Source organism: Cydia amplana, chromosome 19 (assembly GCF_948474715.1).
Source record: "Cydia amplana chromosome 19, ilCydAmpl1.1, whole genome shotgun sequence".
Taxonomy (NCBI): domain Eukaryota; kingdom Metazoa; phylum Arthropoda; class Insecta; order Lepidoptera; family Tortricidae; genus Cydia; species Cydia amplana.
Genome location: NC_086087.1, coordinates 7477979 through 7494426, shown reverse-complemented (window position 1 = coordinate 7494426; position 16448 = coordinate 7477979). Strand labels below are relative to the sequence as shown.

At 36.3% G+C, this 16448-nt stretch overlaps 2 protein-coding genes across 2 annotated transcripts in view; one reads left to right on the top strand and one right to left on the bottom strand.

Annotated features, from left to right (window-relative positions):
- The window catches only part of LOC134656886 (TWiK family of potassium channels protein 9-like), a 69078-nt gene that overhangs the window by 21523 nt on the left and 31107 nt on the right, over positions 1 to 16448 (top strand). The gene's annotated exons all lie outside the window — the stretch shown is intronic.
- On the bottom strand, positions 1723 to 12148 carry LOC134656925 (uncharacterized). The gene is made up of 7 exons (XM_063512478.1): positions 11925 to 12148; positions 5666 to 5837; positions 4746 to 4902; positions 3549 to 3669; positions 3186 to 3320; positions 2652 to 2865; positions 1723 to 1888 (listed from the first exon to the last, which is right to left on the bottom strand). Exons 2-7 carry the CDS (start codon positions 5826 to 5828, stop codon positions 1737 to 1739), a joined length of 942 nt encoding a protein of 313 aa, XP_063368548.1. The 5' UTR covers positions 5829 to 5837; positions 11925 to 12148; the 3' UTR covers positions 1723 to 1736.

The window sequence follows — 16448 nt, the reverse complement described above, 5'->3', positions numbered from 1 at the left end:
GGCAGCCGCTTGAACTAATTTTACTCCATAAGATTTAACGTAGAAAGTCCGACAAAATGAGGGCAGTACCAGTCGTGCACCTAGCGAATAAAATGGTTACGTTAACACGCACCAATATTCACTGGCCAATATTTAACGGTCGTTGATAGATTAATAAAAATTATATATATTGCTCTAGTGATAAATGGCAAAAGTTTCACATATTTAGTATGAAAAATACGACTATACTGTTTTTATTAGAGCCACAGATATGATGTACGACAAAAATGTGTAGTGCCCTTTGGTAAAGCAAAACCTATTTTAGAACCCAAAATTATAAATTTACAAACCACAATTATCCATTATCGTTCGGTTTTGGAAAATAATGGATAAATTGGTTTCTACACAAATAAAAAAATCTTTAAAAAAATTGAACAAAGAAGATTTTCTTTTTTGAAAAATTGTCTACTAAATAAAACCCTTTTTTTTCAAGAACGCGTGAAGTCAAAATTAATACAACTCGCTCGAGAATTGCCCTCCGGGTCCATTAAGACGCCACCACAATACAATTTGTATATTAATCAGGTACCCACGATTTTATCCTTTCATAAATGAATTTAATGTCTGCCCGGCATTACCATAATTAACAATTTGCCAAAGACAAACTTGCAGGAAACAATCCATCAATTCTCGTCGGAAATTCCGGGAATTTTCGAAACCAATTATGCGACAAACGCGGATGGAAGTGGGGTCCGACTGTTCTGACATAGATTAAAGAACCGTAGGGAGGTTCTAACAGATATATCACTTTAAAACAAAAACGGTTAAATTCACCAGTATGATCATCAATTACTTTTGCACAGCGCAGGGAGAAATGATCAAAAAATTACGCTGTTCGAAAATTTTATGACTTTAGAAGCCGAAAAGGTGCTATCTCTAAGTAGTCTACTGAGCAGATTGTTAGTTTCTGGATGATTCAAGTACTTCTGTGATGAGTCTTCCAAATTAATGTGCACACAACTGCTAAAATGCAGCCCACTGGACCAATAAAATTACGGACATGCCTATAGAAGAATCTGTTTTGCAAGAATAAGACATCACGATCCTCATTATAGCCTGATGGTGATATACTTGTCAATATTTTCATTTATTTTCGTTTAAGTACATATGTAGGTATTTGTTATTGTAATGCTTACTAATTTGAAAAATCATTATTCCTTTGAGATTAAAAAGACTCGTTGGGTAACAACAATATACATACCTATTAGCATAATGGCCGTGGAAAAGTTGCCAAACCTGCGATACATAATATAATGTATGTATGTATGTATAAACTCTTTATTGTACAAAACACAAATTTATGGCACAGGAAGGATTATTTATAATTCTTTATTTATTTCTTTTTTAAGTATGTAGCGTATCTAATATATATGTTATCTGCAACTTCAGGGCTTAAGGGGAATCTGTAGGGGAGAACTGATTATTCTTCTGAGTGACATTTGGTTGAGTTCATTTTTTCAGTTGACTGGCAACAATTAGTTATTGGGTAATTTAAATAATAAAACCCCACCGTTTTTTTAATTTTGTATTAACACTTATGAGTACTTGACACCTATTATTTTTCTTGAACATGCAATTCGGTTAAATTGTGTAATATAAATTTTATAAATGTATATTCTTTCTCTTACCCTCGACCGCTCGGTGGCGCATCTATAACTACTTGTATAGTACAATATCTGTTACAAATAAAACAGTTGCTAATCAAAAGCTAGTGCCCGAAAAGTTCCAGAGAGACCCATGTTCTCATCGAACTGATCTGTGAGCCTGAGTTTCTCGTCGGTGCGTGCTTCTCGCATCATTCTCATGTAATTAATATGGTCTTCGGTCGACAGCTCTTGTAGCCATTCGTCTGAAATAATACGAATAACTCGATGATTGTAAAATACTCGTAAATTTAACAAAAATATTGGGTAAGGTTAGTAGAAGCGCTGGTGGCCTAGCGGTAAGAGCGTGCGACTTTCAATCCGGAGGTCGCGGGTTCAAACCCCGGCTGGTACCAATGAGTTTTTCGGAACTTACGTACGAAATATCATTTGATATTTACCAGTCGCTTTTCGATGAAGGAAAACATCGTGAGGAAAGCGGACTAATCCCTAATAAGGCCTATTAGATTCCCCCCTGGGTTGGAAGGTCAGATGGCAGTCGCTTTCGTAAAAATTAGTGCCTATGTCAATTCTTGGGATTAGTTGTCAAGCGGACCCCAGGTTCCCATGAGCCGTGGCAATATGCCGGGATAACGCGAGGAAGATGATGATGATTGGGTAAGGTAGGCGTAGGCTTCTTTATACAATATGAAGTTTAGGTAGTAGGTTGTTTTTTGTGTCGTTTAGTATAATATGAAGTCCGATTATTGGGTACAAAATGAACAAAACGAATATGGAATTTAAAACAAATCGGTATCTATAGAACTTAAACAATACGCTTACACACACACAAATGGACGCAGTATCATTATAATCATGTATTCAACTTATGTCGTCTTAATTATAATCAGTGCCTTTTACTTTAATTGCCTACCTATACTATAGGTATGAATTTGTTCCAACATTCAAAGTTATTGCAATGGTTAAATTTATGTCGATACCTACGTTACAACATTAGATACATCTTACCTTGTAATGTCGAGATTGACCTTTCATCACCTCCAAAATCCTCAGGCAACAAAGATTTTGGCACAAATTCATACATAGTATCAATTGTTTTATGAACATGAATGCGCGCTGCCAATTTCGCGCTAAACACCTGTTTAAAGATGGCTACTAGCGTATCGATGACCTTAGAAGGAGAGAGGATGTGGAGGCCTTTCATTCGGATTCCGTAACCTTCCTGGAAAAGAAATATTTGTACAGTGGTTTCTACATAACGGCTCGGCATCGACATTGCGCGACCGGTGGCGGCAACCATAGGTTGGAGCGAGATACAGCTATCGGACCTTTCGTTACCACCTATGGTTGTCGCTCACCGCCGCCGGTCGCGCAATGTCGTGGTTGAGCCGTAAGAATCGCTTACTTTAGAAAATTACAAAATACCCGTTTGTTACCTGAATATAAAAAGGCTTAAAATTTAAAATTAGTAAATAATAACTTACAAATGATATTCTCTTATTTTTACACATTATAAGGTATTGAATCAATATTTTTACGTACCGTTAAAAGTGATAAAACGTTTTGTAACTCATAAAGATTAGTTTTTGTCACAAAATCCATGACACTTGCATCTCTATGGTCCATAATGATTATAAATCCTTGGCAATAGTCGTGTAGTTTTATATATTCAGCTAACTGAAAAATATGAGATGTACTTAATGGAAAATATTTATTTAAAAAAGCTATAGTGTACAACTTGAACTAAAATTTCCCACATTCCAATTGCGACTGCCGCAGCATACTGATGCAACGTTACAGCAGCAGATGGGCTTTTGCAAATTGATTTTTTACGCGTAGGAAGATAAAAAGCAAGTATTTCCGAGTTAATGAAACGATAAATATATTCTTAGTATAGGTACGTACAATTATAGTAAACTTAAAGAAATCCAAATGACTATAATGTAGCGGAAACGGTTTGCCCGTTAGCTTGACCAAAGAAATTCTATAGTGATCCTCCGTTAGCTTCGGTAAATTTATCGTTTTTCTGAAGAAGAAAACAGAATTAATTACATAAATATACAAATAAAAACCGGCCAAGTGCGAGTCGGACTCGCGCAGGGAGGGTTCCGCACCATCAACAGAAAATAGAGCAAAACAAGCAAAAAAACGGTCACCCATCCAAGTACTGACCCCGCCCGACGTTGCTTAACTTCGGTCAAAAATCACGTTTGTTGTATGGGAGCCCCACTTAAATCTTTATTTTATTCTGTTTTTAGTATTTGTTGTTATAGCGGCAACAGAAATACATAATCTGTGAAAATTTCAACTGTCTAGCTATCACGCTTCGTGAGATACAGCCTGGTGACAGACGGACGGACGGACGGACAGCGGAGTCTTAGTAATAGGGTCCCGGTTTTTACCCTAAAAAGACCTGATTCCCAACCCTAGTCATAGTAGACTTTTACTTGTCTATCATTATACATATTATTTTGTGGTTTACATACATTTTATTATTTAGATTGTTTTGAAGTCTCTTAGAAAAACCTCAAGTTTTAATTGGCCAAAAAGTATTAAATATTTATAATCACGTTTTTTGGGATTGATCCTATCACAAGCATCGTTTAGTTTTTACAGCACAACACAAGCACAAGCATCGTTTAGTTTTTAGTGTTCCGTACCCAAAGGGTAAAAACGGGACCCTATTACTAAGACTCCGCTGTCCGTCCGTCCGTCCGTCCGTCCGTCCATCCGTCCATCCGTCCGTCCGTCCGTCCGTCCGTCCGTCTGTCACCAGGCTGTATCTCACGAACCGTGATAGCTAGACAGTTGAAATTTCCACAGATGATGTATTTCTGTTGCCGCTATAAGAACAAAATACTAAAAACAGAATAAAATAAAGATTTAAGTGGGGCTCCCATACAACAAACGTGATTTTTGACCGAAGTTAAGCTACGTCGGGCGGGGTCAGTACTTGGATGGGTGACCGTTTTTTTGCTTGTTTTGCTCTATTTTTTGTTGATGGTGCGGAACCCTCCGTGCGCGATTCCGACTCGCACTTGGCGGGTTTTTTGTATATGTAAGTAGGTAAGTAAATTCTTACGTTAGGTAGAAGATACTAACATGATGTCATGCAATTCCATTAAGTCGTTTTTTGCGTCGGTCTTGTCAAAAAATTGTGGTGAAAACGTCCTCATTGTACACATGTTCTCAATTCGTCTCTTAGCTTTTTCTACTGAACCTTTAGTTGAAATTAATATCGCTTCTAAATAACTTGGAGCTGCAACAAAATGTTGATTCATGTTTTAGTGTAGCAAAGTTGACTACCTAATTCTTATTTCCTGGAACCTTCAAGTAATTCTCAAAACTATATTAACATTTTAATATGTAGCAGAACATGACTTATTTTAAGTTGTAGACCAATTCTGAAACTTGAGGCACTCCTAAGTTTGCTTGGTCAAGTTCGGTATTGACTAGTGCTCTTAGTTAAACGTATTGAATCCCTGACTAGTCAATCCTAGGAGTTACTAACTTGGACCCGGAACTACGGGGTCACAGCGCTCCCAAATAATATCAAAATCACTGGTCTTGAATGCAAGTTGATAATTTTTTTAAACAGTATTTTTGTTTATTTTAGAAAAAGTCGAGGAAAAAAACTACAAAATTACAAAGAATAGAAATTATGGTATGCACCATAATTTATTTATAAATAAGCAGGAAAAATAAATAAATTAACTCATACACCTCGACCCACATCAAGAATGTCAGTGGTTCGTTATAATTATTACATTATTAACACATGTTACACATATCATTACATCTTATCACATGTCATTATCTTTTATAACATGTCAGAATATAATAATAATGATTTAATATTTTTTTTTTAATTTTTTTTATATTCATATTATATTAATGAATTGTAATTGACTAATTATAAGTATACATTTTTGACATGTAAAGTTTGTAATTTTATGAATAAAGGAATATGAATATGAATATAATTTAATTCTAATATTTTGTGAACTCACAACATAACTCACGGTATATTTTCTTGATAAAATGTGTCTGCTCCGATATCCAGTCTTGGAGTAAATCGACTGCTTCATCCATCCTTCCCGGGCTTTCCAATTTACAAGCTGTTTTCACAGCGTGTAGTGTGTCGGGGTGAAATGTTATTAATTGATTCCTTGCTGTAGCTTCCATTTTAGAAATCTGTAATAATCAGCGTTTTTAGTCAGTTAAAATCAGCAGTTTGAACAAAGGAAGACGTACTTTTTTGGGAAAATTGTCTGATTTTTAGGGTTCCGTACCCAAAGGGTAAAAACGGGACCCTATTACTAAGACTCCGCTGTCCGTCCGTCCGTCCGTCTGTCTGTCACCAGGCTGTATCTCACGAACCGTGATAGCTAGACAGTTGAAATTTTCACAGATGATACAAATACAAACAAATACAAATAATTTATTGAGAAAAGTATAGTACAGTGGTTGCTCTTAAAGACTAAGAATTTATAAAGACAAGTGATTTACAAATGCCTGAACTAGGATTCCCTGTGTTTCAGGCAGCGAAGGACAATATTAACTATTTATTAATTATTCACTTAATTATAAACTATAAGTAGTACACAATATAAGTCTTATTACCTAAACAAAAAAGTAGGTTCTTAAGTATTAAATATCAGAATACAGTAGGCAGTAGGTAATCATTTTACGACTATTAGTAAGTTCTCTGTATCATCGTACGTCATTTTTTGAAAGGCGCGTCGTAGAGTATTCTTGCAACAAGCTAAGTGGGTATAAGTCTAGTGTTGCATTTAACCTGTTGTACAAAAATGGGCCCAAAAAGACAAAGAATCTAGATGAAAATACGTATTTTCTTTGTACGGTTTGCATGCATGTAATATCTTTGCGCCTTTTATTTCTATAATCAGTGTTGAAAGGAGTTCTGGCGTGCTGCTTTAGTACTGTGCTTAATATATATAATTGACGAACAGTTAGTACTTCACATGATTTATAAAGGAGGTCAGTAGGGTATAGGAATGGGCGGGAAGTGGCTACCTTTAATAAGGCTCTTTGAGCTCCCCAAGACGAGATGCAGTAAGTTAGTATCGATTGACATAGCGCAAAGTATACTTGTTTGATTAAATTTGAATCAGCGATTGAACGAAGTTTTTTAAATGTAAACATTAACTTTCGAACTCTATTGCACAATGCTTCAATGTGATATTTAAAAGAGAGGGTTTCGTCTATCATTCCTCCCAAATACTTGATTTTGTCAGTAATAGCTAGAGATTGACATGAGCAGAGATTATTCGAGTTTTCCTTACAGTTAATATGTGCGTAAAGTTTGAGGTTATGTGCGACCGGATCTGTTTTCCGCATGGAAAATCTTATAAAATTCGTTTTGTCGGAGTTCAGTGTTAGTAGATGCAGTTTTAGCCAGTTAGTTACAGCATCAAATCCGCGTTGAGCGTACTCGTAGGCCTCGTTTGTTGACTTTGCGGAAAAAAGTAGGGCAGTGTCATCTGCGTAGGAAATGATTTTGCCACTATCTATGCATTTCTGTTGCCGCTATAACAACAAATACTAAAAACAGAATAAAATAAAGATTTAAGTGGGGCTCCCATACAACAAACGTGATTTTTGACCGAAGTTAAGCAACGTCGGGCGGGGTCAGTACTTGGATGGGTGACCGTTTTTTTTGCTTGTTTTTTGTTGATGGTGCGGAACCCTCCGTGCGCGAGTCCGACTCGCACTTGGCCGGTTTTTTAGATCCGAGCCAGACGTTTAAAAAATTCTTTTCTTGTTTTTGCTGACATAGTAAAACATTACCAGACGTTTGTGTTATCTTTTGTTTTGACTAATTTAAGAAATATACCTATGTATAACGTCCCCCTCAGACAACAAATCGTGATAGATTGAACTGAAGTTATTTTAGGCAGGTATTCAATATTGCGCAGGTAAAATGGAAACCCGTATTCGGGCCTATTTGTGGTATGTGCTTAAGTGGCTCGATAAGTTTCGAGATGCTTGAAATTTAATTATCGCAAACTCGAACTCGGCTTGAATTTTACATCAACAATTATAAAATGAATATTAAATCCACATTAAAACAATGAACTATGATAGTTATTCTAAGACTTACACAAACTGTCTTTAAATGGATAGCATTAAATATGAGCACCACTCGCTATTTTACTACGTTTACGCTTGGAAACGCGGGAACTGGTTTTGCTATTGTTTTAGTAATATTAGTGGCAAGCATTGTTTGATTCACCTCTAAAAGAGTTTCTGGGCATTTTTTTTTCGTTTTCGGTCCTAAATCCGTCATCATCATATCTTTATTCGTATGGAATCACCGTTCAGTCGCTTATAAAGATATTTTAATGTTCTACATCAATTGGATTACGTCACTATCGAGAGTAAACAAGTCTGTAGGGTTTTCCTTATATTTCGCTAAGTGCTTTGGAAATCTAGGTAATCGGTGAGTGAACAGGGGGCCTACCGCCAAAACCGAAATTCGCAAATTGCGGGGATCTTTCTCTTTTATTCGCATCAAGACGTAATGAGAGTGACAGAGAAAAATGCCCGCAATTACGAACTTCGATTTTCGCGGTTATAGCCCTGAGGAGGGCCTACTGCGAGCCACGTTCGACGTGTTGCCTCTCTGCCGCACTTATAAATTCGTACGTGTGACAGGGAGGCAACACGTCGAATGTGGTTCGCTTGAAATACACGAAGTTCGAAGTTAATCACCTCCACCTACATAATTATTAATAAATAAATAAATAAAAAAGCCTTTATTTCTAGTCATTGGAAAAAAAATGTAAGAAGGTACATCAATTTTGTAATCTTAGCTAGTTAGTTTTAATATTACATTGCATTGTTTCTATGTAAAAATTATGATTAATTATGTCGAAAAAAGCTTACATTTTATTTAGCTATTTACACTGATATAGTTAGTCTCTTTTTTATCGTGACGGACCAGAACCCCTCATCGGGTGAAGGCCTCCTCCAAGGACTACCAAGTTTCCCTATTTAATGCAGTATATTTCCAGTTGATACCGGCTATTTTCTTAATGTCAAACGCCCAGCGGCTATTTGGTTTGCCTTTACGGCGTTTTCCTGTGGGCCCCTTCCAGGTAGTAGCTGTTAAGGTCCATCGAGAGTCGGAAAGCCTGGCAACGTGTCCAGTCCATCTCCATTTTTGCGTTTTGGCATGCTTTAAAGCGTCTATTAATTTTGTTATTGCTCTTATATTTATGTGCGGTATTTTTTGCACTCTTCTAATGTTTGTTAGGCTTCTCTGCATTGCTCTTTGACATGTAATTATTTTTGATTTTATTTTTGTAGTAAGCACCCAGATAGCACTAGCATACGTCAATGAAGGCAAAATGCACATATCCATAACTTGTTTTTTTACTTTCATTTCCATATTACTTTTTAAAATTTCTTTTAGGCTCCAGAACTTATTCCAAGCAATTTTTATTCTTCGGTCAACTTCCTGTTCATGCCGTACATAATTATTATCTAAAGATAAATGTTGTTGTGTGTATCAATCCAATACCTACTCTAGCTTTTATGAAGATATTCGTGTTTCATATACTACCTTTTCATAGTACAGAAAACCCCTCTCAGATCTAGTTTGTCAAACACTATGAAGTGTGTAGTTCAGTTATTTGACTACTCTTCGCAAAGATTATGCAGGCGAGTGACGCGACACATTGTAGTGTCGCCGACACTTGTCTCCCCTGTCGCGACATGTCGCCGTGCATCACTGACGGCTCGGCACTATGTAACTGTCGCGTGTTGAGAATAAGGGTCGCATGGGGTGGTGGAATGAAAATTGCAATATAAATGACGTACTAGATAACTTCAACTAACAGAACTGTCAAGTAATATTAACAGGTTTTGTGGCATTAATGTAAAGTCTATTTTTTTATTCGGTAGACTGAAATGACAGTTAATAGTATGAAATGACATTTCATGTTCATACAATTAACTGTCATTTCAGTCTACGGAATAAAAAAATAGACTTTAGGGTATGCAGTCATACATTGAGTTTCCTTTATATTGTTAATTTATTGAATATTTTACGAAAAACAGAATATATAGGTTGTTGCATAATTATTTTCCCACTTTGAAATGAGTGTATACTGTAGTTTCCTAAATGGCAGTTAATACCATTCTCATTTTTTTCCACTTTTTATTTTTCTCGTAAGCTTCATTTATCAATAGCAATTATAATCATTCTCATATTTACCCATTCTATGTATTTATTAGTAGCTTATTTTCTCGATATGTTTTTGAACCGTTTTCATATTTACCCATTCTATGTATTTATTAGTAGCTTATTTTCTGCCTGACATAACAACAACAAACTATGAAAAACGCTGGGGTGTCCATCAAATCTGGAGTTCGTCGGACTGTTTCTTTTCAAAAAACATTTCCTTCGCAACTTAACTAGACGGAGCCCCGCTTCGCGGGGCTCCTATTTCTGGGCGGTTTGCCCTTCGGGCATCTGAAGCTACCTAACGAACCTAACCTACCTAGCTATTGATTTAGTGAGACGTCCGTGAAAACATTACACTTTGGGGAAAAAAGCGTAGGTAGGTAAGTAGGTTAGGTTCGTTAGGTAGCTTCAGATGCCCGAAGGGCAAACCGCCCAGAAATAGGAGCCCCGCGAAGCGGGGCTCCGTCTATTTAAGTTGGAAAATAATGCGAATGGTTACAAAACATACCGGGAAAATAAGTTTTTCAAAAAAAAATAGAATGGAAAAATATGCGAATGACTAAAGTTGCTATAGGGAAAGGAAGATTACGAGAAAAATATAAAGTGAGAAATAATGCGAATGGTATTAACTGCAATTAGGAAATAACGATTTTCGGAACATACAGTATACACTCTTTGAAATAAAACTAAAATTGTTGTAATAATTATTTATTAAAACAATTAATCGACAATATAATCACCATCATTATCTAGAACATGTAACCATCTGCTAGGCACATTTTCAATACCCTTAGTCCAGAATGAAAGTGGCTGAGAGGCAAAGAAGTTGGCAAGATCATTGTTTAGGTCGCCGGAATTTTCGAATTTCTTTTTCCGAAGAGTAAATGCTGTTTGCTGAAGTCGGAAGGTGCTAGATTAAGGCTATAAGGTGGATGAGGTATTGTTGTCCAACCGAGCTCGTCTAGAAATTTACAAGTAATTTTCGCCGTGTGTGGTCTTGCATTATCATGAAGCAATGATACTTCGAGACGTTTTGGCCTTTTTCCTTTAACTGCGTTCGTCAACTTCTGTAGTTGATTCACGTAGGCTTCGGCATTGATAGTCTGATGGTCGTCCAGTAACTCCCACAACAACACTCCTTGCGAATCCCAGAAAACTGACAGGAGAATTTTCTGGCCATGCAGACTGCTTTTCGGCTGTGTTGGTGGCCGTTTATCGGGAGGCATCCAAAAGGCTTTTCGTGTAACGTTCTCGTACAAGACCCAGGACTCGTCTCCAGTGATGATCGACTCCAGGAAGCTCTTTCTTTGGGGGCGCAGTAGCAGACTTTCACAAATGTTGACACGTAATGCACGTTGAGCATCGGTCAAAGCATGAGGCCTCCATCTTGACAAAACTTTACGGTAACCCATTGACTGCAGATGGCGATCTATGGTACTGTGGTGATATTTTAGAGTTTTCTCTAAATACCTGGTGGTGGAATCCGGATGCAACTCAATCTCGCGCCGCAATGCTTCATCGTCAAAAGTGACGGGGCGACCACTATGAGGAATGTCTTTTAGACTTGTGTCTCCTTCATTAAAGCGCTGGAACCAGTTGCGTATTGTGCGATCGGTAGTAGTGTTTGGGCCAAAAGCAGTGTTAATCTTATTTGCTGTTTTCCTCGAACTGGTTCCCAATCCCAATTGGTATTCGTATAAGAAAATCGCTCAAAGATGTTGTTGGTCCATTTTTTTGATTTTAACTAAATCCATGTAACAAGACCGCGGTTATAATTATATCCTACGTGAAAGATTCTAGAACATTCTACTACATACTAGGTTTATTCTAAAATATTCCCGAGACTACTCAAAATATCAAGAAAATTTAGAAGTGGGAAAAAAATTATACAACAACGTTATTTAAAAAGTAGGCAAACAAATCAGTGTTTCATACTTTAAAATTTTAGTTTTTGGTTTTCCTTTCTAATATCAATTAAAGTATTTACAAAAAAAATACGTGTATAAAAAGCAATGCAGTAAAAATAAATCTGCACGCAGACATTCATATTAAAAATAGTAGGTACTTACCGTTTAGGGTAAATCAGAAAATAGTACCAAATATCATGTAGGTACCTACAATTATACTTGCACATTGAAGCACTCAAAAACAAGTGTTAACAATGAAAATAAAAACTAAACAAACTTGCGTGTGCCAAAACATGTTGATAAAAGCTATAACGAATATTTTAAAATGTTATCTGAGCAACACAACGTGTTTGTCACTGCAGAAAATATGAGCGATTTTTCCACGGCACAGCTCGCTTTATGGTTGCCGATTGTAGTTCACGCAATCTCTTATCTTGTGTAGCGTTGTTGAATAAACAACCTTATGATTTTGAAATAGGACTACATATTGAACGCGACAATCAAGTTAGTTATATCGTTTCGGTTATAACTGTTTATATTGCACATTCGACGTCACTGCATTCGTGTTGTTATTGTTACTTACTAACTTTTCAACTACATATTGGATTTTCTTGCCAGTACATGATCAACATTTTCGAGTTTATTAAAATATTTACTTATGAAAAAAAGTAAGGTTCTGTTTTTTATATTATCCCAAGAGTGTTATGAAGTTTTTAACGTTTTATTTCAAAGTTTAAGGAACTTTCATGAACCCATTAAACGCGTATGTTATGTAGGTATAGGCTTTGAACAAAATGTGAATCTCAGTTAATTGTACTTTATGTATTATACCAGCTTTTGTCACACTTAAATTTAGTCACCGTACAATAGTTTAAAGTCCCTATAAACACAGTCTCGATTTAGATACCCATTAATACCCAAGATAATTAAACCAACGTTATACATACTAAACCTAGTCCAAAGGATTAGCCTCGTTTTAAAACAATGTTACCCTGAGACCTAACATCCTTTATGTAACAGTTACAAAGAGTAATGACCAGAGGAATAGACTTAGCCCCGAGAAAATTCTTTTGTAGCATCGGCATAGTTCTACAAATGTAACTTTGCGTTTGACTTAGGATTAACTCACATACAAAAGCCGGAGATTTACCAAGTATTTGGACGAGTTTAAGATTTGGTTGGGTGAAAAGTTAAGTTTGTTCTGAAGATAAGGTAGAAAAACATGCATAGTTCTGCCTGCATTGTAGCTATTTTAACTTACTTAAGGTTTATTTTTAAGTAATTAAAGCTAGAGTTCATTTATTTAAATATTTTCATTATATTCTGTAAACGTCAGACTAGTAAAAACAAGTAAGTACCTAAAACTATTTGTAAATAATGCAGATTTTCAGATGGTAAAATGTTACAAAAATAAAGTTAATCAGCAGGTATATTTACGGAATAAATAATGTTTTTGGTAATTATTCTAAGAAATCGGTTGTTTAAAGCTTTCAGATTATCTCACACGTGGTAAATCGAAATACCTACCGTTTAAAAAAAAACCTAATAATAGGTATATTAATAATTACTTATCTATGTATTTCTCGTAATATAAATTCAAGTTTAGTTATTATGTAGATTTGATTATAAGTAACACATAGTTTGGCTTTAGAGTAGGTTATTAGTTTCATTTAAGCCCAAGTTCATCTACCTTTCACAAACACTGCATTATTAAGTTTTTTACTTGTAAACCCTGAGCTTAATTTCATCCACTATTTATCTAGCTAAAAATAATTTACATGAATACAGACTAATCAACATAGATGCAACTTTATATATAGTGAGCGGCTCTCACATAAGAGAGCCAATATGTAGTAACCGCGACGCCGACGAGTCTTCTTTAATGCTAATGGTTGGTGATCTGTGTATAAATTGTGTCTGATAATACCAAAAACACATTTTCAGTCTAGAATTTTCTCGAAATATTTAATCAAACTTATTAACTATTTTCCAATGTCGATATTAATTCCGCTTTAATAAAACTTTAAAGAGCAAGTTTAATAAAATCTCAATATCGTATCTTATTTACTTACCGGGGAGCCTTGAAGTGGTTTCTGCCAACTTTCGCCACAAGTATCGTGGCAGCAAAAAAATGTAAGAAACTAAACTATAACAAAGGGAAAGAAGTTTTTGAACGCAAAGACACAACTTTGCCGAACAAAACTTGCGTCTCTTTGTGACACATGGTCAGAATGCTGAAGTTTATAATAAGAGACAGAAATATCAGAAAAGGATGTATGTGAAGTGAAGTGTAGACAAGAAGTAAAATTAGGTTTGCGGTTAGTTGGTACAAAGTGGAGTCTTTGATTCCAGTACCGTAAAATGGGGTGAGTAGGGTCAAAACTGAAATTCAAACCTCGATAACATTTTATTTTTATATATGAAAACTGAATGGTGTATATGACACCGTAAGATTGTGAACCCGTTAGTTTATAATCTAACGTAGGTTAGGTTAGGTTAGATTATAATCTCCCTACCGTCAGTTTATAATGTAACTAGCGAGATTATAATATGACGAGTGTTTACAATTTTACGGTGACATATATAATAAGTGTTCCAGACGTTTGTATTTTAGTTTATTTTTTATTTTGGGTAGTTCCATTTCATAACTTTGACGATAAAGAGGAAAACCCACCTCACCCCGTATACGAGGCACTATTTGGGGTGAGAGGGGTTTTCATACAAAGGTAATTTTGGAAGATTGTTGGATCGTTTTTTTATCATGCGTATTACTATAGCTCCATTTTAAATTAGAATACATTATTTTTGTAGCAGTAGCCTTAAAATCCCTTCTCACCCCCCTCTCAAACTTTCTCTCCCCATTCATAACCCACCTCTCCCCGCGAAACCTACTCACCCCGTTCTCACTTACTCACTCACCCAAGTCGGTGTGATCAAAATAATGATACACTTCAATACTTGTATTTTTTCACATGTGTGGACTCCTCAACTTATAAACAATAAAATTTACTTCAATACTTTAATGTGTGGTGAAGTTCCAAAACAAATATATTTGTCTGGTAGGTATGGTATTATATATTATCTGGCAATTAGGGAATGTAAATCGGTTTTTTATTTACATGATTAATAACCGGTTAATAACCGGTTTATCCATGCAATTAAAACCGGTTTACATTCCCTACTGGCAATACAAAGTAACTTCGATTGTATGGGAGTGGTTTTTGGCAGCGGGGTCTTACAACTATAAGTCACCACAGTTCACGGCAATAAATACATAATATAAATATACATGTTGGCTGCGATCAAAGCAATAAAACATACCAGCTCATTGACCACATTATGAGTTGCAGTCAAAAATGGCGGACTCTTGTGGCGAAATGAATATTTATAAACTTGGGTTCAAAACAAATTATCCTGAAAGCGTTCACTTGTCGAGAAATTAAACAAAGGAGTTGGCAATGAACAGTCTCGAAAATTCAATTTACAAATGCATTGATGAATAATTAAAACTTTTATGGAAACGAGTTTTTTTTTAATTCAAAATATTATAAATACAATTTTACCACCAAAATGCACAGAACATCTTTAATACAAAGACAGACTATGTTTCAATAATTGGGGGGATGGAGGACAGATTATCTTATCTGATTGTGTGATTGATAAGTAAGAATATTTTAAAATAGATCAGACGAATTGAACCCGATACATACTAAAGATAAAGAGATTATGTATGAGTAAAAAAATGATTGAATAAAGTCTACTCTCCCCCTCTACATATTGGCTTCGGCTCCGCACACGTCTCACAAATGCCCAGAACACTGGGAACACGTTTTCCGTCTGTAATAAAATAGTTATGTAGACAGGCAATGTCTGGGCTATAACCGCGAAAATCGAAATTCGTAAAATTGCGGGCATTTTTCTCTGTCACTCTAATTACGCCTTCATTGGAGTAAAAAAACCGGCCAAGTGCGAGTCCGACTCGCGCACGGAGGGTTCCGCACCATCAACAAAAAAACAAGCAAAAAACGGTCACCCATCCAAGTACTGACCCCGCCCGACGTTGCTTAACTTCGGTCAAAAATCACGTTTGTTATATGGGAGCCCCACTTAAATCTTGATTTTATTCTGTTTTTAGTATTTGTTGTTATAGCGGCAACAGAAATACATCATCTGTGAAAATTTCAACTGTCTAGCTATCACGGTTCGTGAGATACAGCCTGGTGACAGACGGACGGACGGACTGACGGACGGACGGACAGCGGAGTCTTAGTAATAGGGTTCCGTTTTTACCCTTTGGGTACGGAACCCTAAAAAGAGAGATCCCGCAATTTGCGAAATTCCGTTTTTGCAGCCCCTCTGAGCCCTCTTTGGCACCATACCTCAGTAAAGGCCTGTGCACACTGGCTTGCGTGTGCGTGACGTGCACGTGCGCGTGCGCTAAAAGGTTGGAGCCGTACACGCACACGTCACGCAAGCGGTGTGCCGTCTCTCATAGGGATCTGTATACTACAACGCTGCACGCGCACGTGCACGTCACGCACACGCAGCCGGTGTGCACAGGCCTTAAACAAGCTGGTAGATGGCTGAAATACATCACAAATATTGAAATGTTCAGCCAAATTATTATTAGGTACCAATACATATATAGGCCAATATATATGTTGATTACTTAAACATTCAACCGTT

Bases quoted from the DNA above. Each gene is read 5' to 3' on its own strand.
- LOC134656925 (XM_063512478.1), bottom strand. From the start codon at position 5,828: ATGGAAGCTACAGCAAGGAATCAATTAATAACATTTCACCCCGACACA. The intron at 3,670-4,745 runs GTTAGTATCTTC...TTTCTTCTTCAG, and splicing joins ATGGAATTGCATGACATCAT to AAAAACGATAAATTTACCGA. The intron at 2,866-3,185 runs GTACGTAAAAAT...TTTCTTTTCCAG, and splicing joins ACGTTTTATCACTTTTAACG to GAAGGTTACGGAATCCGAAT.